Here is a 25,073-nt window from a genome sequence, read left to right as displayed (position 1 = left end):
GGCACTAAGAATGTCAAGGCTGACGCTCTCTCTAGGAGCTTCTTTGCTGATTCTCCTGTGGTGACCAAGCCTGCTACCATCTTAGGCGAAGGGGTAGTTCTTTCTGCCATCTCGCCCGATTTGAGACGTGCTCTGGAAGAGTTCCAGGAGGACAAACCTGAGCGTTGTCCCAGTGGAAAGTTGTATGTTCCTGACCAGTGGAAGAAGAGAGTGATGTCTGAAGTTCATTGCTCTGCATTGGCTGGTCATCCAGGTATTTTTGGTACTAGAGATCAGGTGAGTCGGTCTTTTTGTTGGCCCGCCTTGTCTCGTGATGTCAGGAATTTTGTGCAGTCCTGTGGGACTTGCTCCCGGTCTAAACCTTGTTCTCGCTCTAGTGGGTTGTTGATGCCTTTGCCGGTTCCCAGGAGGCCATGGACCCATATTTCAATGGATTTCATCTCTGATATGCCTGTCTCTCAGAGAATGACTGTTATTTGGGTGATTTGTGATAGGTTCTCTAAGATGGTTCATCTTGTACCACTCCCTAAGTTGCCATCTTCCTCTGAGTTGGTGCCCCAGGTGGTTCGCTTGCACGGGATTCCTGAGAACATTGTATCTGACAGAGGAGTTCAGTTTGTGTCTAGATTTTGGAGGACTTTCTGTTCCAAGCTGGGAATTCAGTTGTTCCTCTCCTCTGCTTTTCACCCTCAGACCAATGGGCAGACGGAGAGAACAAATCAGACCTTGGAATCGTATTTGAGATGTTTTATTTCCGCTGATCAGGATGATTGGGTTTCATTTTTGCCCTTGGCCGAATTTGCTTTAAATAATAGAGATAGTTCTGCCACTTTGATGTCACCTTTTATTTGTAACTTTGGGTTTCATCCCCGATTTTCTCCAGGGCAGGTGGAGCCTTCTGCCTGCCCAGGTGTTGACACTGTGGTGGAGAGAATGCACCAGATCTGGGACCAAGTGGTGGATAAGTTATCTCTCTCCCAGGAAAACGCCCAGCAGTTTTCCAACCGACATAGGACCATTGGTCCCCAGTTTAAGGTTGGTGATATGGTTTGGTTATCATCAAAAAATATCTCTATGAAGGTGGCTTCTCCTAAGTTTAAGCCTAGATTTATTGGACCTTACAAGATTTTGGAGATTATTAATCCGGTCTCTTTTCGTTTGGCTCTTCCTGTTACATTTAAAATCCATAATGTGTTTCATAAGTCCTTGTTGAAGAGGATTGTTGAACCAGTAGTTCCTGGGGTGGCACCTCCGGACCCTGTATTGGTTGAAGGTAACATGGAATATGAGGTAGAGAAGATACTGGATTCCCGTCTGGCTAGACGGAGACTCCAGTATTTGGTTAAGTGGAAGGGTTATGGTCAGGAGGATAATTCCTGGGTCTCTGCCTCTGATATTCATGCCAAAAGATTGGTGCGTGCCTTTCATCGGGCTCACCCTGATCGCCCTGGTGGCATGGATGAGGGTTCGGTGACCCCTCCTCAAGGGGAAGGTACTGTTGTGAGTTCATTTTCCCCTTCACCATTGAGGTCTGATGAACTCCCTCTTCTGGTGAAGGAAGGTAGTGAGGCTGATTACCAAGCACCTGGGCAGGATGATGATGACTGGGTGACGGAAATTACTGACTGGATATAAGGCTGCCGACGCCCTTCTGCCTTGCTGGTGATCTCTCTGAGGGATTCTATGAGACCAGTCTGATTCCTGCTCCTCAAAAGCTAAGTTTTCTGCTCTACTTTTTGCATTTGTGTTTTGGATTTGTTTTGCACTGTTTTCCTTGTTTTCTGCCATTCCCTGCTGGGGTGAGCTGAATTCCTTTTTGCTCTGTCTTCAGAAAATACCTGAGTACTGATATAGTCTTTGTGAAGCCTAGCGTCTTCAGGGCTTTTTTCCCTATCAGCTGTTGGCTCTTGTTTTGATAGGGTTTTTGGCGGATTGCAGACAGCAGCTTTTCTATCCTGTCCTATCTAGTTAGCTTGGGCCCCATCATTTGCTCAGCCTATCTTTCTATCTGTGTGAGTGTTTTTTCATCTTGCTTCACCGTCATTATATGTTGGGGGCTGCCTATTGCTTTGGGGTCTGCTCTGGGGCAGTTTAGATTTCCCTTTCTGTCTTTAGCCTATGTAGTTCTCCGGCTGTGATCGAGGGGTCTAGGGCACCGTAGGAACCCCCCACGGCTACTGCTAGTTGTGTTGATAGGTTCAGGGGTCTGCAATCCGATAGCTGCCAACTTCTCTGGTTTTCTGGACTTAGCTAGTATTTCTGTTTTTGCCTCCTACGGTGACTCATTCATAACAGGTGGGCCTTGAAGTTTTCAGGCGCCCCTCGTATTATGCGGTAATCTGCACAAGAGAATATCAACACAACCCTATAAAAGTACCACTATTTGTCAAGCAAGCACATTATAGTATGATGAAACATATTGCAAAATTCCTGGTTATATAGTACAAGATGTATAAAAGGTGGTGAACATAGTTACCCAAACTCCAGACAGCTTCAGTGGGACCCCTTAACACGTGTTTCGGCTATTCTTCCTCAGAAGATGCACCCCTCTGTCCATATGGAAAGCTGGTGCCAGCACTGTATACAGTATATGCAGTTAGGTCCAGAAATATTTGGACAGTGTAATAAGTTTTGGCATTTTAACCATTTACCAAAACATAGCCAATATACAGATATATAATTAATATGGGCTTAAGGTGCAGACTCTCGGCTATAATTTTAGAGTATTCACATCCTATTTGGTGTAAGGGTTTAGTAGCTACAGCTCTTTAACATGTAGCAATGGTTGTGTGTAAGTCACCAGATATGAACCCCATCGAGCAGCATTTCACAAGACAAAACTTAGGCCGAAAGACTCACAAACAAACCACAACTGTAGTCAACAGCAGTAAATGCCAACAAAACATCAGAAAAAACGAAACCCAGAGTTTGGCGACGTCCGTGGCTTCCAGATTTCAGGAAGTCATATTTCTGGACCGAACAGTGTGTATGTTCATCCGCAGCCAGGGACCTCTTCTGTGATGGACATGTGGCATGGGGTTATCTTGACGAGACGGACCCAGATAACAGAGTTTGTCTTTTTTCATTCAGTGATTAAATTGTGTTCTTGAAGTGATGACACAAAACACAGATGTAAGTGTCCATGTCAGAATTAGCAGTGTTCTTAATAATGTGGCTGCGTGCCAGAATACCACTTTACTAACCACATCTAATTATTAATTACAGCCCCGAACAATGGATCATCAGTCTGTTCATTTCCAGGATTGTCTCGGGAGCCATGTCTCCATGATTATTTTTTTTTTCCAGGAAATTAGTTAAAAAAATGAAGTGATGTATGGTGGATGAGTGTTCCTTTCTAGCTGGGGTTTTATCTGCTTGTTAGTTTATATGTGTGTTTTTTGGGGGTTTTTTGTAACATTATAGGGTTTCGCCATCGCTATAAAAATTAAACCTTATAGAGCCAGGTGGTGTAAGAAAAAAATCAAACTATACTTATGAACTGCACAGGCACTGGTCCTCCGCCCTCTGAACTTTCCCTCCTGGCATTAACATCCAGCAGGGGATCGTCGCATGACCACTGCAGCCAATCAGCAGGAGCTGCAGCCTTCTCATTACATTCTAACAGAAAAAAATTGGGGCGGAATATGAAGGCTGCTGCTGATTGGCTGCTGTGATCACATGATATTCCCTCAATGGGTGTTAATGCCGGGAGACTGGTGGGGGAGAGTGCATAGTTCAGCAGAGCAGCAACTGCCCCATCGGTGAGTATACTTTTTTTGTTAGTTTGTTTTACGCCACTCTGGGCCCATAAAGTTTAACTTTTAAAGCAGTGAAAAACCCATTTTAAAGAGTTTTTGTTTTCACGTTGACTGATCAGTAGTGCACCGCTCCCCAGGTTCCTGTCTTCCTGCTTGCCAGGGGGCTGTGCACTACTTACGATTGACCGTTCGGGGCAGCGGATGGTGGCACTGTGCTCTTTGATGCTGCTATGTTAGGCAGGTTTGTCTGTGTAGTAATGGAGGAGCACATGAGCACTGAAGTTGCTTGGGTCCAGTTCAGAGCAGAACTTACAGGCTGTATAGCAAGAAGCTAGGAAACCGACGACTTCTGATACTCCATAGGGGTGACCCGTATTCTCAGCAACGAGCAGTAAACTGCAGAATTAAAAATCCCTCCATTCTTGAGAAATTGCAATGTAAATGTAAGTTACTTGTTTTTACATGAATTTTGCAAATTTTATCCATTTATGATTATGAAAAAAACCCTTTATCAGTTATGTAAAAACTTGTATATGTTACTCCTTAGACTGAGCGTTTATCTCTAGTGACTTAAAGGTGCATTCATGTTAGTACAAGTCATCACCTTTTCTACTAGATTGGTGTGTGACTGACCACTAGGACCCCACCGACTGCTAATGCCCCACTCTCATTGAATGGTGGTCACACATGTCGCACCAGTCACTCTCTGTGGAACAGCCCAAGATTGACGAGTTGTACTCCGCTATCTCAGGCCCTCTTACAATTCATTCATAGACATGTTTGTTCCCAATCATTGCCCTGTGTAAACACGCCCAATGATTGGTTGACAAATTTACAAATGTTTCTTTGTCAGATGATCGCATCTTTTGGGCGGGCTTAGAAATTATCATTAGCCGGAATCTAGTCCTCTGGTGCTCAATATGGAAGAACTCGCTGATTCTGCTATATAGGCCTCCATGTCTTACAAATTGTAATATTATTACGGTAAATTATAGCACAATGTAATTTTCACCCGTCGCTTTTTTTTTTCTAAGTTCTGAACATCAGCACTTCTGCTCAACTGACCTTCTCCATGCCGGAGAGATTCCAGCCACAAGACCACCCTGGACCTGCTGAAGCCGTGACATATTTTCCTTACTTCCAGGATCGGTATTTGGCCGTTGCTGCTTCTCTGAATGGAGGAAATGTTTTTGCATCCTTTGTCACCATGTTGGCTCAGTGGACGGCAGAGTTAGGTATGATTTCAGATAATAATAATCTTTATTTTTATATAGCGCTATCATATTCCGCAGCACTTTATATACATCATCATCACTGTCCCCGATGGGGCTCACAATCTAGATTCCCTATCAGTATGTCTTTGGAATGTGTGAGGAAACCGGAGTACCCGTAGGAAACCCACACAAACACAGGGAGAACATACAAACTCTATGCAGATGTTGTTCTTGGTGGGATTTGAGCCCCAGACTCCATCGCTGCAAGGCTGCATTGTAACCACTGAGCATCCGTACTGCGGTCTGTATATCGCAATGTTACACAGAACATGTCGCGTTTTTGTGTGTGTATATATGTATATACATGTATGTGTGTATATATGTATGTGTGTGTATAATATATTTATAATATACACAACGATCCATCAACGCACATTTCGTGTGTATAGTATGTTGCTTTTTTTATACTAATAGGTTACTTAGCCCTTAGGCTATGTGCACACGTAACGGAACTCTCGCGGAATTTCGCATTTAAATTCCTGCAATTTTCCCGCGGAAAAACTAGCGTTTTGCCAGCGTAATTAGCTTGCATTACGCTAGCGTTTTCCAAGCGATCTGTAGCATCGCTTGGAGAACTGATTGACAGGTTGGTCACACTCGTCAAACATTAGTGTTTGACGAGTATGACCAACTTTTTACTATTGAGGCCGCCTATGCAGCATCAGTAGTAAAAGATAGGATGTAAAAGTAATTAAAAAAATAAAAAATATTGTTATTCTTAGCTTCCGGCGTCCCGCGCAGCCTTCCCGCCTTCCCGCCTTCTCCTGGTCCCAGTAATCCTTTGCACGAATGACTGCGAGATGTCACGTTCCCGAGACGTCACCGCGAATGACCGCAAGACGTCGCTCTCCCGTGACGTCATCGCGAACGACCGCGAGACGTCGTTCTCCCGCGAGATTGAGACGTTATCGCCGTCATTCTCGCAAAGGATTACTGGGACCGGGAGCGTGGAAAGAGGCGGGAAGGCTGCGTGGGACGCCGGAAGGTAAGAATAAGAATATTTTTTATTTTAAAATTCTATTTTTTACAGGGATATGGTGCCCAGAGCCCGGAGGACAGTCTCCTCTCCTCCGGACCGTGGGTACCATCCGCAAATGTTCTGCTTTTTTTTCGCATGGTGGGCACTCCTATGTGGGCGGAATCGCCGCGATTTTGCAAATTAATGAGCATGCTGCGTTTTTTTACTGCGAACCGATTCCGCCGTGGAAAAAAATGCAGCATTAGCACAGCATTGCGGAATCCCATAGGAATGCATAGGATGCTTATTTTTCGCATTTTCGCGGCAAAATCGCTTGTTTAAAACCGCCGCAGAAACGCGAAAACAACGCGACGTGTGAACTCAGTTGAATAGAAATGAGTTTGCTTCCCTCTGGACTCTATAATACTAATGTATGACTATTTTAGTTGATGGGATTATCCATGGATGGCACCTCGTTTGTCATACTACTAGTTGTCATTTTAATATACATGTATACATGTATTTTAAACTTTTGTATATTCACTCACAAGTCCTTTTTCTCCAGTTTTTTATCTATTTGCATGGAGTGAGTTTCCTAGGTCGTGTGAATCTTTTCTGCACCCACCGGTGATGCTTCCACCCACACATCCTATGTATCTGGGTCTATGTTTGCTCAAGAATTTGGAGGTGTCTGTGTGAGTTTTTGGCCCTTCATCCAGACAAACACATGTAAGGTCAGATACGGATGTTGGATGAGAGGGCCAGGCTCATAATCTATATTTTAATTCATCGAAATGGTGATTGCTGAGGTTGAAATCAGGGTCCTGTATGGCCAGTGAAGTTCTTCCACGGCAACAGTATTATTTTACGTCTGCTAAATTTACAGTAAGCACAGTGCAGTCAGGCAGGTAGCATTCTCCTGGCATATGCCAAACCCAGACTCCATCCATCAGAATCTTTCCTCTATTCCAGAGTCCAGTGGTGGCGGCGGCTTTACACTACTGCATCTGATTATCAGCAATGTGCTTGGTGGTGTAAGGCTGCATGCAGCTGCTCGGCCATGGAAACCGATGCTATGAAGCTCCTGGCACACTGTTTTTGTGCTGAAGTTAATGCTAGTGGAGATTTGGATTTTGTCGTTATTAAGACCCCTTTATGACCTTTGACGTGTATACATACGTCATAGGTGGCCTCCCCCTGTTTGATGCAGGCTCCGGCGCTGAGCCCTCATGTTTTTCGACACATGACAGCTGATTTCATCAGATGTCACATGTCCCTAACAGCTGCTGGTGAAATTGTGAGTCACCTGTGGCTGTTAATATGTTAAATGCCACTGTCAATCTCCGACAATGGCATTTAACATGGCCACACAGGAAGCGCGTCACTAATTGGCCGATCGGCACCTCTGTCACATGACCATGGGGCTTTGATGGGATGGCATGACAACCGGTGGTCTGCAGGAGACCCCTGTGGTTGTCATTGCCGCTCTGCTTTGAGCTCCATCCCGTGGCCGACGCTCATAGCAGATGATCAATTCAGCTGCACATGTTAGGGCTTCAGCCCTGCTCTGTGTAGCACAAGCAGTCAGACGATCGCAGCTTCGAGTCTCCTAAGGAGACTATTGCAGTAAGTATAAAGCATATAAAAAAAAGTTTTTAAAAATATTTAAAAAATTAAAAACTATAAAAGTTCAAATCACCCCCCCATTCGCCCCATTCAAAATAAAACAATAAAAAAAAACAAAATGCAAGAGATCGTATCTTCACCAAAATGGTATCAATAAAAATGTCAGCTTTGTCCACTTAGAAGATTAAGGTACTGTCACACTAAGCGATCGCACCAGCGATCACGACAACGACACGACCTGGCAGAGATCGTTAGTACATCGCTATATGATCGTTAGTTAGCTTCCAAACGGGAAGATCTCCTAAACGACTCATTAGCGATCTGTATAACGACCTCGGCGATCGTTGGGACCTGTCACACAGCATGTATTGTAAAAGACCAAGACCTCAATAGGCGTGATTGAGCGTAACCTTTTCCACGCCCCTCAGCACAGATTGGTTTTCAGTCACTGTATGGCCTGACTGTTTTATGTCACAGCTCTCGCTTTGTGATTGGACGACCACGTCATAAAAGGACGACGTATTAACGCTCCCTTTCATTGTTCTTGAGCGCTGTTTTGTTTCATACGAATTAACATCAGCCTTCCCTATTGCGTCCTGCCAGCCTTCAGCTATTCATCTCCTGTGATCCATTCTGTGGCGCTGTTGCGTTTGGTCCGGATTTATAGATTCCTTCAGGATCTCAATACTGAATTGTAAGTTAGCCACTTATTTTTTTTATTTTATAATTTAAATTTTTTTTGTCATTTCATTTTTTTAACTTTATGTAATATTTTATATTTATATCTGTCTTTATATACAGTGGCCTTGTTAGTTTTCCTGCCACCGCCCTCCGCTATCACATCTATTGTACATTTTTGTTTCTGCCGCGCCCACCATTACTATTTTTTTTGCAGCTGTGTTACCAGTTGTCGGCCATCTCTGGATTTTTTGGGGGTCAGTCATTTTTGTTCTGCCGCGCCCAGCGTAGCCATTTTTAACCAGCTGTGTTAACAGTTGTCAGCCATCTCTAGAATTTTTTTGGTGCGGAAACATTTGGTTAGTGCCGTGCACACCAGCGCCTTTTTACGCCGCTGTGTAAACTGTTGTTGTCCAGCTGTAATTTTTTTGGGGGGCTGGCTGCCATTTTAGTTTCTGCCGCTCCCACCTCCGCCATTTTATGCAGCTGTGTAAAATGTTGTTGTCCATCACAAATTTTTTGGTTGGGCAGACATTTTTGTTTCTGCCGTGCCCACCTATGCCATTTTATCCACATGTGTAAACCGTTGTTTTCCATCACTCATTTTTTTGTGGGGCAGCCATTTTAGTTTCTGCCGCCCGCGCCCACTTCTGTCATTTTAGGATCCTAGCTGTGTAAGTTTTAGGCTATGTTCGCATTTTAATTTATCATAACTTGCAATAAAACAAATGTTACTAGTTTTGTGCCTTTCTAACATAATCCTTACTTTATTACAGATGGCTGATAAGCTAGAATTCCTGCGGGACTTCATCGAAGTGTACCGCACGATGCCATGCTTATGGCGAATAAAGTCGTCAGATTATAGCAACCGGCAGAAAAAGAAGGAGGCTTACCAAAAGCTCGTGGAGCTTTGTAAAAACCACTACCCCAATGAGCCAGCTGATGAATCATCGGTGAAAAAAAGAATTCAGGCCCTCCGCACAGTTTACCGCAAAGAACTTAACAAAGTCGAGCGTTCAACCAAGTCTGGAGCGGGTTCTGAAGATGTATATGTCCCCAAACTTTGTATTTTGAACTTCTGTCTTTCACAAGGGACCAAGAAGTCCCGAGACAAATGACATGTATGTTGGCACCTGACCCAGTGATCCAGCAGGACTCCCCTGTCGTAGATGTAAGTACCTTTCTTGTTGTACACATCGGTGTGTACATGGCCATTTGGAATAGAATTTATTAATAAATGTGGAAACATTGACACACTAACACACGTTGTCCCTTAACGTACAAATTATTAATGTATCAAAACGTTTGAGGCCTACCTATTTGACATACCGTTGGAGGACAGTTAATAACCATAGATACTATTCCCGTTATCAAAATTGTTGCTATATTTGGCTGTAATAGTGTGAAGCTTTATTTCTTTTGCTTTACATGTATTTTCTGTTCACACAGGGCACTGAAGAGGCAGTAATTTCACCTCCCGTAATGACGCCCGAACAACACAGCATCGCAACACTGCAAGAGGAGGAAACAGTTGAGACACCATCCCCATCTGCACCATCCGCATCTGTGCCGAGGCGACTGACATTTTCAGGTCGCAAAAGAAAGGCCACCACCTCGGATACCCCAGAATTGATAGAACTGGCCAAAAAAGTTCTTACAACACCGCAGAACCTGACCGGCTTTGCCTTCTATGCTAATGAGAAGCTGCCTACACTGGATTCAGTTCAGCGTGTTCATGCTGAAAGGCTTATGCTCGAAGTTTTAAGTCAAGCGGCAATGGGGAAACTGACGGACACGACTGCTTTCATGGACAGATGTCAGAACACCCAATACTCTTGGTCACAGAATCCAGAGACTCTTGAGCCTACAATGAGGAGGGACCATCAGCAGAACCAAAGCCTTGTTCCACCACAATTTTATTACACTCCCCCAAGGCAATGTGGAAATGAAAACGACCTTTATTACCAACAATTGTAGTTCTGCACTTATTGTTTTATATAAATTTGGTTTTCTATATATATATATATATTTTTTTACAATTTGTTTAAGTTTTTTTAATAAAAATATATTTTAAATGAATTGACGTCTGGTTTTCTTTGCTTTGTTTGTTATTTCGACATTGTGGTTGACAACACTACAAAGATGTCCGTACACATGAACATCTTTAACTATAAATAAGATCCAGACACGTATATAATCAGAAAATATAAAAATATTTATTTCTGATATACTTGTATATTATATTTGTAAATTTTTTTTTCAACTTCACAAACAATCGTAGTTAACAAAAGAAACATAAATAAAACAAACCCAAAAAAGATTACTGCCTACTGCCACCCTCTTGTAGGCCCGCCAAGAACCTCTCCAGCATCACTCCGTGCACGTCCATGGCTGCCAGAGTGACAGCCATAGCTGCTCTCATCCGCCGGTGAGATGCCAGCAGTGCTTGTGCTGTGGGGATTTCTGTTGATGAAATGAGAAAACGTAAGCCTGTCAACAATTGAAACACAACAAACAAAAGGTACATGGTTGTTGTTTTTATACTTACGGTTTTGTGGCGGGTCTGTTATCTCTGGTGAGGGGCTAATAGCCCACCCCGAAGCTGTGGCACCAACTGCTATGGGGACATAAAAAAATTATTTGACGCCAACCCTCCACCCTTTCCAAAGACATAAGTTAAAGTTCCCGTTTTTTTCATATTTTCTTGTGAAAAATAATTGCATAACTTACCGGATGGAGAGCCCACACCAATATCCTCGAGTGATGCTGGAGATGCGTTGGCAGCGGGCGAAGGGGTAGGTGGTGACCCTTCTTGATCCCCCGGAGATGCTGGGGCTGTTGTTAGAGCAGCCTGCGATGGCGGGCTTGATGGTGATGGTTGTCCTAGAGATAGGGAAAACAATCCATAGATATCTGCATGTTAAATATAGTTCAGCGACATGTGAAATCATCACCGTTATTTCAACTCCGCTAACAGCTATTGAATAATAACAAGTATACCTGTTCTTCTCCATTTATAAAGTTAGGAGCTTGAATGAATCCTCCGACATCCGTAGATAATTTCTGAAATCCTGCGGATTCTTCTCCTGCAACTCCCTCACTAGATGCATGTGGGTGAATTTGGACCGCTGCTCCAGCCATTCTCTGGTCCACATGCGACGCTTTCGTTTGGAGCGCCTCTCTTCCACCCGCGCCTCTTCTTGTCGATCTCCCTCCATCAGTAAAGCTGCCGCCACAATCACACGCTCTGCGGTGGACATGTACATTATGTGCAACCTGCCCGGTAAAGAAGAGAAAAGTGATTTAGTAAAATGTACCAAAAAAAACAGAAAAAAAAGCGAGCTTTGAAAAGCCTAAAATGGCGGGAGCGAGCGCGGCTGTGAAAAGATTGCTAGCTTTGCAAATGTTATTGAGGATCAAATATTACAAATAGACTACCTCAACTCAAATCTAAAAATAGCAGGGGTGGGCGCGACAAAGGAAAAAGAAACACAGCTGTAGATATAACAAAAAGTGCATTAAGGTTCAAAAATTTACAACAAAAAAAAACAAATGAAAAAAAAAAAAATATGTACCTTGCAAAGGAAATCCAAAATCCAGATGGTAGAAATGAGAGATGTAGCGCAGTTGTGACTCCGACAGGATCCAAAACCAGCCACACACGATACTATCCTCGCAACAACGCACAAAGGACTAGCACCAGAACGTAGGTGTTTTCCACTAAGCGCGCTGGAACAATGGATGGGGGCGCACTTTGACGTTTTCTTTTATTGCTGAGGTGATGTGGCCACCAATCGGAGCAGAGGGGCGTTACAAAAGAAACCTAGTCCCGCCTGCGCCGCTGTCATATATTAGTTGCCAACGAGGTCGCCAGTCGTTCATAAAAGGGGTCAAACACAACGATTCAGGGTCACCAGCGGGACGCCAACGATCAAAATACGATCCTGAACGTTCATGCACGATCAGCGACATCGCAGCGGGGGCCACGTCGCCGCTACATGTCACACACATCGACATCGCCAGCGATGTCGCTGCTGCGTCATAAAATCTGTGTCGCTTTAGCGATATCGCTAGAGATCTCGTTTAGTGTGACATACCCTTTAGGCATCAAATATATCAGCTGATGACTGTGCTACCTCACACTTTTAGTTTTAAAGACCTCTTCTGGGTGGTGCTTACACATAGAGGTATATAAAATGGTATATTGCACAGACAAGAAGAAAAAAAGTGGAACGCTCACGAGGTCTTTCTTGTTGAGATTCCTTTAATCCATCTTAGATGATAATAACATCTCAATCATGGTGCGGTGTGCAGGAGACGGGAGTGAGCAGGTGAACAAGCCTGGAGGATGTTTTTTAGCGCTGTTACTGCACTTCCATGTTCGTAGAAGCGCAGTAATAGCACTAAAAAAAGTCAGTTGTCCGCCAGGCTTGTTCACCTGCTCACTCCCCTGTCTCCTGCACACACCGCACCATGACTAAGATGTTACTATCATCTAAGATGGATTACAGGAATTTCAACAAGAAAGACCTTGTGAGTGCTCCATTTCTTTTCTTGTCTGTGCAAAAATTTAAGCTTGCTGTGTAAAAAAAAAAAAAAAAAAAAAAAAAAAAAAGCCTTCACCCAGCCCCAGATCCCAAAAAATGGAGATGCTGCAGGTCACTGAAAATGGCACCTTTTTTTTTTTCCACAAACTTTTAATTTTATTTTTTTTACCATTTAAGTAAAAAAGAACCTATACAAGTTTGGTATCTACTAACTCGTAATGCCCTGGAGAATTATACTGGCAGGTCATTTTTAGCATTTGGTGAACATGCTTAAAAAAAAAAACCCACCCCCCCCCCAAAAAACAATTTTTTACTGAGCATGTTTGAGCCCCGCCAGGAGAGACACAAGGCTTGAGAGCCCGATCCAGTCTACTGACGGACTACCTGCCTGTGATTCTTGCATACGTTTGGATAACCTACCCGCTACTATCTGTATGAGATACCCTTTATCTACATAGTTCTGACTACAACAAAGTTTTAAAGGGAATCTGTTACCAAGTTTCTGTAACCAGAGAGCAGTATAATGTAGAGACAGAGAAGGGGAATATTCACATCCACCATCATGTTTCCAGTACCATCATCTAATGATGCATAATTTCTATACGTCGGTGAGAGTAACAGGTTCTCTATTAAGAATATTTCTTGGATATTTGAGAAAAGATAAAATTGAAGCTTTTTTGGTAGAAGGAAGCCGGCGATGTACTCTGAGACCTACTTATAACAAGGAAGGAATCTAACACAATTAGATAAGTGCAATCTGGTCTCAAGACGTCTCCCATTTCCTGAACTCATTAGCTTATTTGTTGTGAAGACATTGACTGCATTCTGATATTTTTCTGGATAAAAAAAAGCTTTTCTGTGGGTTTCTATATTTGTGCTTCATTGTCTAAAAGTCAATGAAATTCATGTTCTCTAAATTGGAACTTTTATCTGCAAAACTTAAAGGCGTATTCTCTCCTTAGGGCTCTCGCTCACACTGGCGTATAAACTGGACAACGGCAATCCAATTAATAATCCGATTGCACTCTGATCAGTGTTAAGCGGGTTTTACACTAAGCGATATCGCTAGCAATATCGCTAAAACGTCACTGGTTTTGTGACGTTATAGCGATATTGCTAGTGATATCGCTATGTGTGATACTTACCTCCGACTGCTCCCCCGCTGGTTATCGCTGATCGTGCGAGAATGTCCGGCTCCATTTCTCGTCGGGCGCTTCCTGCTGAGGCTTCCTGCTGTGACGTCCAACGACGCGTGGAGGCGGGCGGGAGGACGCAGGATCGCTGTGTGTGAATGGTAAGTATCGTGCGCTGCTTCGCTGCTGCATCGCTGTGAGATCTTTCTGTATGAAAGCTCACTAGCGATCATTTAGCGATGCACCAGCGATCCTGACCGGGTCGGATCGCTGGTTGGATCGCTGGTGCATCGCTAAATGTAAAAGGGCCTTTACTCAATAAGGCAGCGCAGATCTGCGTATTTTTTTCTAGCATGTATGTGGCACGAGAAAGAAATTGCAGCATGCTGAGACTTCACTCCAAAATCGAACACTGCGAGAAAAGAATCGCACGCCATACAGACCATCAGAGGGGTGCCCGATTTTTATGGATACATTACAGCTCTGTAGCATAGGAGATTGTAAATGGTCCTGTAAAAGATTCATAGCTGATGAATTAAAAAAAAAAAAAAATTACACATCCTTTCACTTTTCTGGGCGAGTTTGAACGAGCCTCAAGTCTGAGTTTCCATCCATTAGCTGTGCCTAGTCAGTTATTATACCCCTGAGCCAGGCACAGCTGTTGCCAAAGTTAGGTACCAGTCCAATGTCCATGACCGGGTACGAAAATTCTGCACGAGTTGTTTTTTCATCCAGTTCTAGAGCCAATGTCTGATGCACCAGATGACTGTACATTACTGAGGGTCCAACTCACTGATGTTGAGAATGAAGAAGTAGTGGCCCTACATCCACTTCAGTTTTTCTCTTCACAGCCAGGTTTGTGGCCCCGTGGTTGTGCAGGGGATGGCATCTTGCCCCATTCCCTTATATGTAGCCCAGATGAAGCATGGACACATAGGGAAGTAACCTATACATTGTGTTGTGCCTAATGCAAGTCCTTTATTCTAATGTATATGGGAGCTTTTAATGAAACTGGGGGGGTGTAAGAAAATGTGTACCTTCTTTTTAATCTTTTTACTTGTTTCTGACACAATCCATCCACAGATTTCGAGGAGTTTAAAAAATCTTTAGCCTTGTCTTTTTCTGTTATCTGGATAGTTATTGGTTATAAAGGACAGAAATATTGAAAATCAAATTTATGAGGAGAAGGATAAGTTATGGTTGGCAAAGTCTTAAGTAGAGAAACCGGATCCCCCTGTGTTACTCCCCAGCTTTCACTGGCAATTAAAGGAGTATTTCCACTGTCTCCTTTAAGTGATGGTAAATCTCTAGGATCTAATCATGAGAATGGAGGAGATACAGTTTTGGGGTAGTCTATCATCCACCCCACTGTTTTTCAGAACCTCTTCTGTAAGCGCTGCTGCATTTTACTCTACTCCAACATTTTTCTTTTATTTTACTGCTGGAGTTGTATCCCTAATGTACGGTAAGTTCTCTGCCTCTAGTAATCTACTTACCAGTCGCCGTCTTCTTCTGCTTTCGGTGCCGCTTTGGTCGTCATCTGCTGTTTGTGACCTACCTGATCGCTCCAATGTTTGCTTGGTGAGCCTGAGATCACTTCTCAATGTAAATCTATGAGAGCCAGAACATTAGCTCTGACTTTCCAGTCGGACAGTAGCTGCGGCCAATAGATGACGGAGTGCAGCCAGAGCGCCACGGGAAAGAGCAGAAGACAGCACTGGCAAGTATAGTGCTAGGGAGAGGGAACATGCTTTATTAATACCACTCCAGCAGACTTATAATGGGATGAAGTCCTACACCAGTGCTATGCTTTTTTTTTTTTTCTTGGGATCAACAATGGTTCTAGAGGTCAGACCCTGGCAATAAATGCCATCACTTTATGAAACTGGAATACCCCTTTAAACTGGTCATACACAAAATATCGGTGTCAGACATCCCTTATTAACAAGCACACTCAGATTATCCACAACTAAGCATTTTTATTGCATCTGGATGAGCCATTGCCAGAGACCTGCGTCTGTACTTCTCTGCGGGAAGAACATATGATCCCACATGTTGAAATCCAACCTACCCTAACCTGGTCGTTATTGGAAAGTCGTTCCACCATACACAATGTATTCCATTTTCTTTTTTGGATTATTGAGTGGGTGACATTACTGATCCCTTTAATCTGACTCTTGATTCTGCATCTGAAGAAACCCCAAGACTCCGTCTCACCTATTTTTTTTCTTTACAGGTCTTGAAACTTCTGACTCCAATATATACTCGAGGGTGATCAGTGCTGCTTTGTCTGTCAATGACACTCATCTTACCATCTGCCCTACTCTCTTTGGAGAGAGGCATTCTCCGGACAGTCGAGCTTCTGTTTCAGATCTGACATCTGCGGACTTGTCGCTTGGCCATGTGACCCGAGCACTGTGCCGTGGCATTATTGACAACATTCATTCCATGCTGCCGTCCCATCGTCTGAGAGAGTCTGGGATTAGGCGAATCATCGGCAGTGGAAGTGCCTTGGCTAAAAACCCTGCCTTAAAGCAAGAGGTGGAGAAAATCTTCCCATTCCCTATAGTGTATGGAAATGATGCGGATGCCGCATTAGGTGCAGCTGTGGCCATGGTTCATCAGTAACTGTTCCCGTTAAATCGAAATCTGTGGTCATAATCGGCCAAGAAAGCAGGGCCATACAGACAGTAATTTCTCGGATGAACCTATTAATTGTCATAGTAAATGATGCAGATAATCATTTTTCTGGTTGTGAGCTTTATATTACTTATTAACATGTATTTTGCAGTTTGAATTTCACAATGGTTAAAACAAAATAATAACTATTTTTATCTTAATGTATTTTTTAGTTTTTTTTAAACATCTTATTTATATGGGCATCACATGGCATGAAAGTTGTGTTGCATGTTAAATTCACATTATAAAGGTGTTATTTTCCAAAATTACGAAAATTCATGTTTGAGTAAGGAGGTTTCCATGCCTGTATGATGGTTAGAAAAAGAAGGAATAGAGATTGAGGAGACATGGGGGGGATCGGCTAGCCAAAACCGCATGGACCAGAGATCATCCCACCGAACGTGCGCTCTCCTTTTACCGTGGGCATAACGCTACTCAGACAACAGAGGGTGAAGATAAACAGTGTGGCAATGCTTTATTGAACCACAAAACAGGCAGATAACGCATAGAACAATCCCAGCAAAATTCCCAAGATGATGCCCTTTACAGAATCTCACCCTTCCGCTGACTCGCTGAGATAAGAGCTTCCAGGGCCGACTACCCCACTTATGACACGCACAGAGAGAAGGTAACGACAAGCTTGGGAAGATGACAGTCCATTCAGGTGCAAGTTCTGTTGACTGGAGGGTCACAACCTGGCTTCTCCGAACATCTCCATGGAGCCAGGCGACTGCTGGGTCTCATTCCTGGCTTTCACAAACGTATTGATGGTTCAGCGATGGTCAGTAGAGTGGATATGTATTCTTCCAGCCATGGTCGAGGTATCCTCAGCTGTCATCCTGTAGAATGACAAATTTGTGTCCCTTGTGATGAAGCCATAATGTCTTTGCTGCAGTCTTGTAGAGCATCTCTGGTTGTTTGGATCTCTTGGATGTCTGGAGGTAACTGTCTGATGTTACAAAAAGATATAACCTCTTTTTATAGTTAACTGTCCTTCACCAGCATTCACTGGTAAAGGGGAAGAATGGTAATCTTTCCTGATATGTTTTGCAAGTCAACAAACTAGCTGGCCTGGACAATGTGTAATTAGCCATCAGCAAGCATCATTGTTCAAGATGAAAGAAGAGTCAACATTTCAGACACTTGGCCAACTGAAGAAAAAACGCATAAGTTCAAAAGACATCCTATAGATAAGTCTATTCCTCCTGGCTTGCTGAAAATAGACGTCTGGTTAATTAAGATAAAATACTGGGTCCCCACCAAAGCTTAATCTACACAAAAGTATGCAGTAAAAAATAACATTATACAAAAACGCTCAAGAAATTAAATAAAAACTTTTTGTGTCTCGAAATTCATTGTTACGTTTGTGAAGAGGTGGAATCACAAAGCCTTTAGTCCGGTTCAGCAGTTCTTACAAAGCATAGACGGGTGTCGTTGGGGCAGCTGGGTTACTAAGTTGGAATTTTGGTAGCAGAAGTAGCCAAACTGGAACAATGCAACTAACTGGAATCGCAGAATAAGGGTCCCGTCACACATAGCGACTCACCAGCGATCCCGACAACGATATCACCTTATCAGGATCGCTGGTGTGTCGCTACATGATCGCTGGTGAGCTGTCAAACAGGCAGATCTCACCAGCGATGAGGACAAGCGACGCACGTCGCTTAGTTACTTGCATTGTATCTTAGTTACCAGCGCACTGATGCAAGGTTCACATCGGGTTTCTAAGTGGCGCGTGGCACTTAGAAACCCGATGTGTACCTTGGTTACCAGCTCCCTGGCATCAGCGCGCTGGTAACTAAGGTACACATCAGGTTTCTAGGCGCCGCGCATCCCTTAGAAACCCGATGTGTACCTTGGTTACCAGCTCCTGCTCGCTGGTCTCCCGCCTGTCACACGCAGCGATGCGTGCTGGCCAGCGGGAGACCAGCGACCCCGAAAATGTCCAGACATTTCAACAACGATCAGCGCTACCCGGCAGGGGGGCTGGTCGCTGATAGCTGTCACACACAGCGATCTCACAAATTAAGAGACCACTTTCAAATGTTCAGTTTGTCTGATTTTTCTCTTTTATAGGTATATTTTTGAGTAAAATGTAAACTATTTTAGTCTATAAACTTCTGACTTTCCTGCAATAAATTTTGATATTTTTTTTTCTGCAAAGGAGAAATGGTCAAAATTAAAAAAAAAAAAAATGTTTTCAGACCTCAAATAATGCTAAGAAAACAAGTTCATAATCATTTAGAAACAACAATACTAAAGTTTTAACTCTGGAAGAGTTCAGAAATCAATATTTTGTGGAATAACCATGATTTTTATTCACGGCTTTCATGCGTCTTGGCATGCTTTCCACCAGTCTTTCAAACTGCTCCTGGCGCAGAAATTTAAGCACTTCTTTGTTTGATGGCTTGTGACTATCCATCTTCCTCTTCATTACATTCCAGAGGTTTTCAATGGGGTTCAGGTCTGGAGAATGGGCTGCCCATGACAGGGTTTTGATGTGGTCATCTCTTAATTTTTGCCAGAGCTGTATGTTTCACACTGGTAACGCCCACTTTAATTTAAAATAAGCTGTGGAGGCAGATTCTCAGCAAGCTCTATGCCCTGCCCATAGATCTTAACCGTTTTTTCACATATTACGAAAAACGTGGATTTCTCTGGAATAAGACAGCAGATTGCAGATAACGTATTATTTTATTCAGCTTCCTATAACCTACATGCCCATATACACAGTGTCACGGGGCAGTTGCGGGGAAACAAGACATGGAACCAGGGCCCCTGAACTGCCCCTCAGGCTAAAGGGGGTGCCCTGACTCTCCTTAACTTGGGAGTACACTTAATGGTAGTGAGGCCCCATCTCCCATTTAGCCGTGAGCTAAACCCCAACCCCCAGGAGGTGAGACAGGGAATAAAGTAAACTGCACCAATAACACAAAAGGAAAAGATAAAACAGACACTACGGGGTTAACGCAACTAAAAAACAAAACTTGGCTTTATCTGCTGCCAATGCTCTCAGCAACAGAGTAAGACACCTGATCAGCATCCAGCAGCATAACCACTGCTCCAGATAACCTGAACCCCCTCTGCACCAGGTAGGTCCAGTCTTCACCAAGGTTAGTTAGCAAATGACCAGTATTACGAACAGTCATCTGCAGCACCAGGTGAGCTTATAAAGGGAAGAGGGAGTAGTTGCCACCTGCTGACTAACTAAACATGTAGTAACACCAGTGGCCACTGGGTGGGGGAAAAAACCCATCAGCAGACCAACTACAGTTGTAGTGACACCAGCGGCTACCGGGGGCAAAACACATTAAACCCCTATGGCCTGAAAGATAAAAAGTTTATAAAAGAGAATCCAGAATCTGACATCCAAAAATGGATCGTGACACACAGCTTACAGGGTTTATCCTACTGACAGATTCCCTTTCAAGTCATTTTGCAAAAATCAAGCCCTCACTCAGGTCCGTCATCTGTTAACTGAAAAATATGTTGCTGGTAGCATAAAGGCTGTGCAAATGGCTCCAGCAAACTATTCTATCATGATCTGTATATCAAAAATCAAATGGCACTCCTTTCTTCTGAGCCCTGTCATGTGGCCAAGCAGTAGTTTCCAGCGACTTTGGGGTATTACTGCATTCAGGAATAGAGCTGAGCGAATTTGTTCGGGTTCCCTCTAATTTGGCAAGCTATAGCGCTTACCGAATAAGCTAGAGAGGTAACCCGGCTTCCTGAATTGCGCCGGGTGAACAGCTGATCGGTGCCGCAGCTGCATGTGTCACAGCATATGCATGGAGAGCCAAACATACATCCTCTCCTTGCATGTGCTGTGACTGTGACACATGCAGCTGTGGCGTGATCCAGGAAGCTGGATTCCCTCTGCCGCTTAGTAAGCGCTATAGCTTGCCGAATATGAGGGAACGCAAACAAATTCTTCCAACTCTATTCAGGAGCGATTGTGTAGCAAAATTGTGTGATCCATTTCCTCCAATTACCCCTTGTGAAATTGAAAACTTTGCCTCTAATATAACAATTTAGTGGTAAAAATGTCCGATCTAATAGGAGCAGCAGCAGAGACTTGCCGATCGACCTGGGGAAAAGGAGTACCGCACGGATTGTTTTTAAACAAACTGCAGCCAGGGTCAACCATTGTCTGAAAGGGAATAACCCCTTTAAGGTTAAAACTGGCTCCATCACTAAGGGGTTAAATTCTAACTATTATTGTGATCGCTGCCGTCTATCATAACTACTGATTCCTACATCTTCAGCAATTATCCAGCTTATTCCTCGTTTGCTTCCGTCACATGTTTCAGCTACTAATATTATTGTGATTTAAGCGAAGCAAAAATGTTTCCACATCATGTTCCCCGGATTGATTGCAAGACCTTAAAAGCCACTTAGTATAACCACAATTACTGTTGGTGGTCACATGATTTGGTAGTAAGTATTAGATCTATTTTCCCTTGACTGTGTGGTCAACTCATCTGTAACTTTCTCAGACATTATCTGTGTCTTGCCCAAGGCACAATTTGCTGTTAACTGTGGTAACTGGACATAAATTAATACTATTTTACTTTAAATTGAGGTCAGAAGTTCTAATTCTACAGAACTATAGTAATAAGCAATACAAATAACTTGTATTATACCACATTACTTGGTTGTTGTTTTGTGTAACTTGAGGTATTATGTATTACATGGCGTTGTACAGCATTGCCTATAGTTTTTTTGTGGTGTTTAAGGTGATTTTTGTTTCAGCCAATTATTTGTTGCTATATCATTTAATTCTGTAATTGTAGGCTTACACAATTATGGGCAGCTCAGTGGTTAGCACTGCAGCCTTGCAGTGCTGCGGTCCTGGGTTCAAATCCCACCAAGGACAACATCTGCAATGAATCTGTATGTGTTTGCGTGGGTTTCCTCCAGGTTCTCTGGTTTCCTTCCACATTCCGAAGACATACTGATAGGGAAGTTAGATGTTGAGCCCCAATGGGAATAGCAATTGTAATGAATGTAAAAAGCTGCAGAATATTATATTGCTATATAAGCAATGAAAAATAATAAGTTTAGCTGTCTACAGAATGGGATTAGAGTCTGGACATTGTCCGAAGAGTTAAGGAAACTGCACTCTGAGAGTTTAGGGTCTTTCATGTTAAGGTCTCGAAATCAGTATTTACTTCTGATTAAGAATATTCAAGGCTTTGGGCAATTCCCACTGAACCCTTTCTTGGTCACGTAATGGATCACATGCCAAGTAACAAGGCATGCAACGGTCATGTGAGGAACACACAGGTGCACATTTGGGAGACCATGAAAGGGTAGTGGAAAAGCAGCTTGCATAACATTTTTTAATTATACATTGCCGAACCTACTGCACTTGTTTCCTCAAAATGAATAAACATCACATCCTAAAACAGGGAGGTCAAAACTCAAACTGACAGAGGGCCAAAATGAAAAACTTGGACAAAGTCATCGGCCAACCTTGAGATTTATGGAAAAAATGTCTACATTTGAGGACATTTTTCCTTATCATATATAAACATGAACCTTTTCATATGGAAAAAACCTTGGGTTGTCCCACAAACAAAGTTAATTTCAATTAATAGATCTTAAGAGTCAGATCACATGACCAGAGCATTGGAAATTTCATTGAGGACAGGGTCGTACATAGAAATCATAGGGCCCCATAGCACAAGTTCTAATTGGGCCCCCCACCCCTCAAGAAAAAAACCTTAATATTCATTGGGTTCACAGAAGAGCATATCTCTCAACTTTTCAGCCCTTACAAAGTGATTTTCCTCCTATTGTAACCCTTTAGATTCCCATTTTATTGCCCCTATAAAGTATGATGCCAACAAAAGTGCCACCCAAGCACAGTATGGTTCCACCGCAGTGAATTCCTTCACAGTACCCGCCAAACACGTATTATGATGACCCTACTGTAATCTCCCCAGAAAAGTATGGTGACCCCCAACACAGTAAGATGCCCTGTGATCCCCACACAGCCCTGCACACAGTATAACAAGCCCCACATAGTCCTCCATACAAAGTAATGGGCTCCACAATCCTTCATACAGAATAATAGACCCCATGTAGTCCTCCCTACCGAATAATGGTTACACATAATCCTCCATACAGAATAATGGGCCCTACACAGTCCTCCATATAGTATAAAGGGCCCGACATTAAAAAAAAAAACTCATTCCCCCACTGCTTAAGTCTCGGCAGCCAGTGCACTGAAGCTCTTCACTGCTCGGCACAGCAGGTGTGAAATGGAGACCTCTTCGTGCCTGTTGCGCTGAGACATCAGACACGTAGGGAGTGTGATTGGGAGGAAGTGGACAGCTTCCCTCTTCCATAATTGCTTTCAACTGTATCGGCATCTGGGGAGGGGACAGTGTCTTTATCCCAGACCAAATATCACCCTGCGGATTTGACATGTATGCCTTAAACTAAGTCAAACTACATAGAGCAGTGTCAGTATATAATAAAGGAGGACACGGTTTAATAAAATACAACGTGAGCCAGTAGGACACTGTGGTAAGGATTGGCTCTATACATGATGGAGGACTCAATGTAATAAGGGACGGAGTTACACATAAGGGAAGAAACTATGTAGGTATAAGGTACAACTCTATGCTTAAGCTAGGACACTGTATATAATAAGGGATGTCACTATGCATAAGTAAGGACACTGTAATATGGGACGGCATTGTACATACCGTAATAGGAGAGGACACTGTACTTCATAAGGAAGGTTGCTTTACAAACAAGACAGTTATTAGTACAGCCCTTCTATTCTCTGGCCATGGGCATCTTATGGATCTTTGAACCTTAGCAGTTGTGAAATTTGCCTCATTATAATCCACTTATAATCCACTTCTTTAAGATCTGAATTTATTTTAGGATCTGATATTTCAACAGAAGAAAATAAGTAGAAGACAAGAGAATGTACAATTGATTTTGTTTGTGGCCCTTTTAGCCATGGTAGTATTTTTTGTTTTTACAAAATTTTAGCAATTTTAACCATTTATAATCACGAGAGTAACCCTTTATGTTATTAGCTGCTGGAGAAAGAAACTCATGAGTCGATTTATTTGCCTGAGATGACATAAGCCTGCCATTTATCGTTAACAGATAGTTGAGTCAAAGAGATGTAAGCACTCAAAAAAAAAATGTGGCTATCAGATTAAAACAAAACAAGTGGATCCCTCGTTCTTAAAGTGGATCCGTCACCAGATTTCACAATACAAACTGCATTCATTGTTAAATAGATCTCTTAGTGCTTATAAGACTGGTGTACTTACTGTGATAACTTTTCAGAGTGACTGACTGTATAGGGTCTCATTAAGGCATCTCCTCTTTCCCCACGATCACCGTCCTCCTGCCCTGCTTCATGTGCATGACGCATCCTACGTTCTCCACACAGCGCCCCCAATCTTGCTCCTGCACAGGCGCACTTTGTTCTATTCTGCTGAGGGTAAAGTCCTGTAATGCGCATGCGCCAGCTGTACTTCTGCATCATCAGCGCTCTTTGGCCTCTCCCAACGAATGCGAATTACAGGACTTTGCTCTGCCCTCAGCAGGACAGAGCAAAGGGCGCCTGTGCAGGAACATGGAGGACACTGTGTGGATGACATAGGCTGCTGTTATGAATGGGTAGCCGAGAAAAAAATAAAAAACAATACAAGCTAAGTCTCAGAAAACCAAAGAGGTTGGTAACTATGCAGACTGCAGACCCCTGATCCTAACACGCAACTAGCAGCAGTCATGGAGCGTTCCTACGGTGGTCCTAGACGCCTCGTCACAACTGGAGAAACTAAATAAGCCTAAAGCAGGAAAAGGGGAAAACTAACTGCCCCAGAGCAGACCCCAAAGGAGAGACAGCCCCCCACATGTATTGACGGTGAAAAAAGTTGAAAACACAAACAAAGGCAGGAAAATAGGCTGAGCAAATGATGGGGCCAGACTAACTAGAAAGGACAGGAAAGGAAAGACTGTCTGCAGTCTGCCAAAAAACCCTACAAAATGTCCAACACAACTGATAGCAAAACCAACCCTGAAGTCACTAGACTTCTCCCACTATATCAGCACTCTGAAATATTCTGAGACAAAGCAAAAAGAGGCCAATCTAATAAGGGACAAAAAAAAGGCAATTTGGCAAATAAGAGTGGAAATTCAGCACAGCCCAGCCGGGCTGGCTGACCACACAAAAAACTGAACAGACCAACAAGAGCAAGTGTGAACATTAGCAAAAAACAAACTTATATTTAGAAGACTGGAACAGAGCTGAGTCCTAGACCTGAGAAGCAGACTGAATAACCAGCAACAGGATAGGGCATCGGCTGTCTTATATCCAGTCTGATACTCCAGAGATCCAATCACTATCTTCCTCACCAGGTGGCAGATCACTACCACTCAAACCA

General features: G+C 43.2%; 1 protein-coding gene and 1 long non-coding RNA gene across 3 annotated transcripts in view; both read left to right on the top strand.

The window, feature by feature from the left end:
* SHPK (sedoheptulokinase) overlaps positions 1-16,814 on the top strand; it is a 57,375-nt gene extending 40,561 nt beyond the window's left edge. For both annotated transcript variants that reach the window (XM_073565307.1, XM_073565308.1), the window contains exons 6-7: positions 4,793-4,993; positions 16,211-16,814. In XM_073565307.1, the coding sequence (XP_073421408.1) occupies positions 4,793-4,993; positions 16,211-16,602 (593 nt within the window). In that variant the 3' untranslated portion in view covers positions 16,603-16,814. The remainder of the gene's footprint in view (positions 1-4,792; positions 4,994-16,210) is intronic.
* On the top strand, positions 5,797-12,532 carry LOC141079336 (uncharacterized). The gene is made up of 3 exons (XR_012228312.1): positions 5,797-8,310; positions 9,071-9,465; positions 9,744-12,532. It is a non-coding gene; the product is annotated as an uncharacterized lncRNA (long non-coding RNA).
* Positions 16,815-25,073: the final 8,259 nt, after the last annotated feature.

The sequence above is a fragment of the Dendrobates tinctorius genome, unplaced genomic scaffold, assembly GCF_039654945.1.
Source record: "Dendrobates tinctorius isolate UK_male_01 unplaced genomic scaffold, ASM3965494v1 ptg000016l, whole genome shotgun sequence".
Taxonomy (NCBI): domain Eukaryota; kingdom Metazoa; phylum Chordata; class Amphibia; order Anura; family Dendrobatidae; genus Dendrobates; species Dendrobates tinctorius.
The sequence above is the reverse complement of the archived record's forward strand: the minus strand, read 5'-3'. Positions and strand labels throughout refer to the sequence as shown.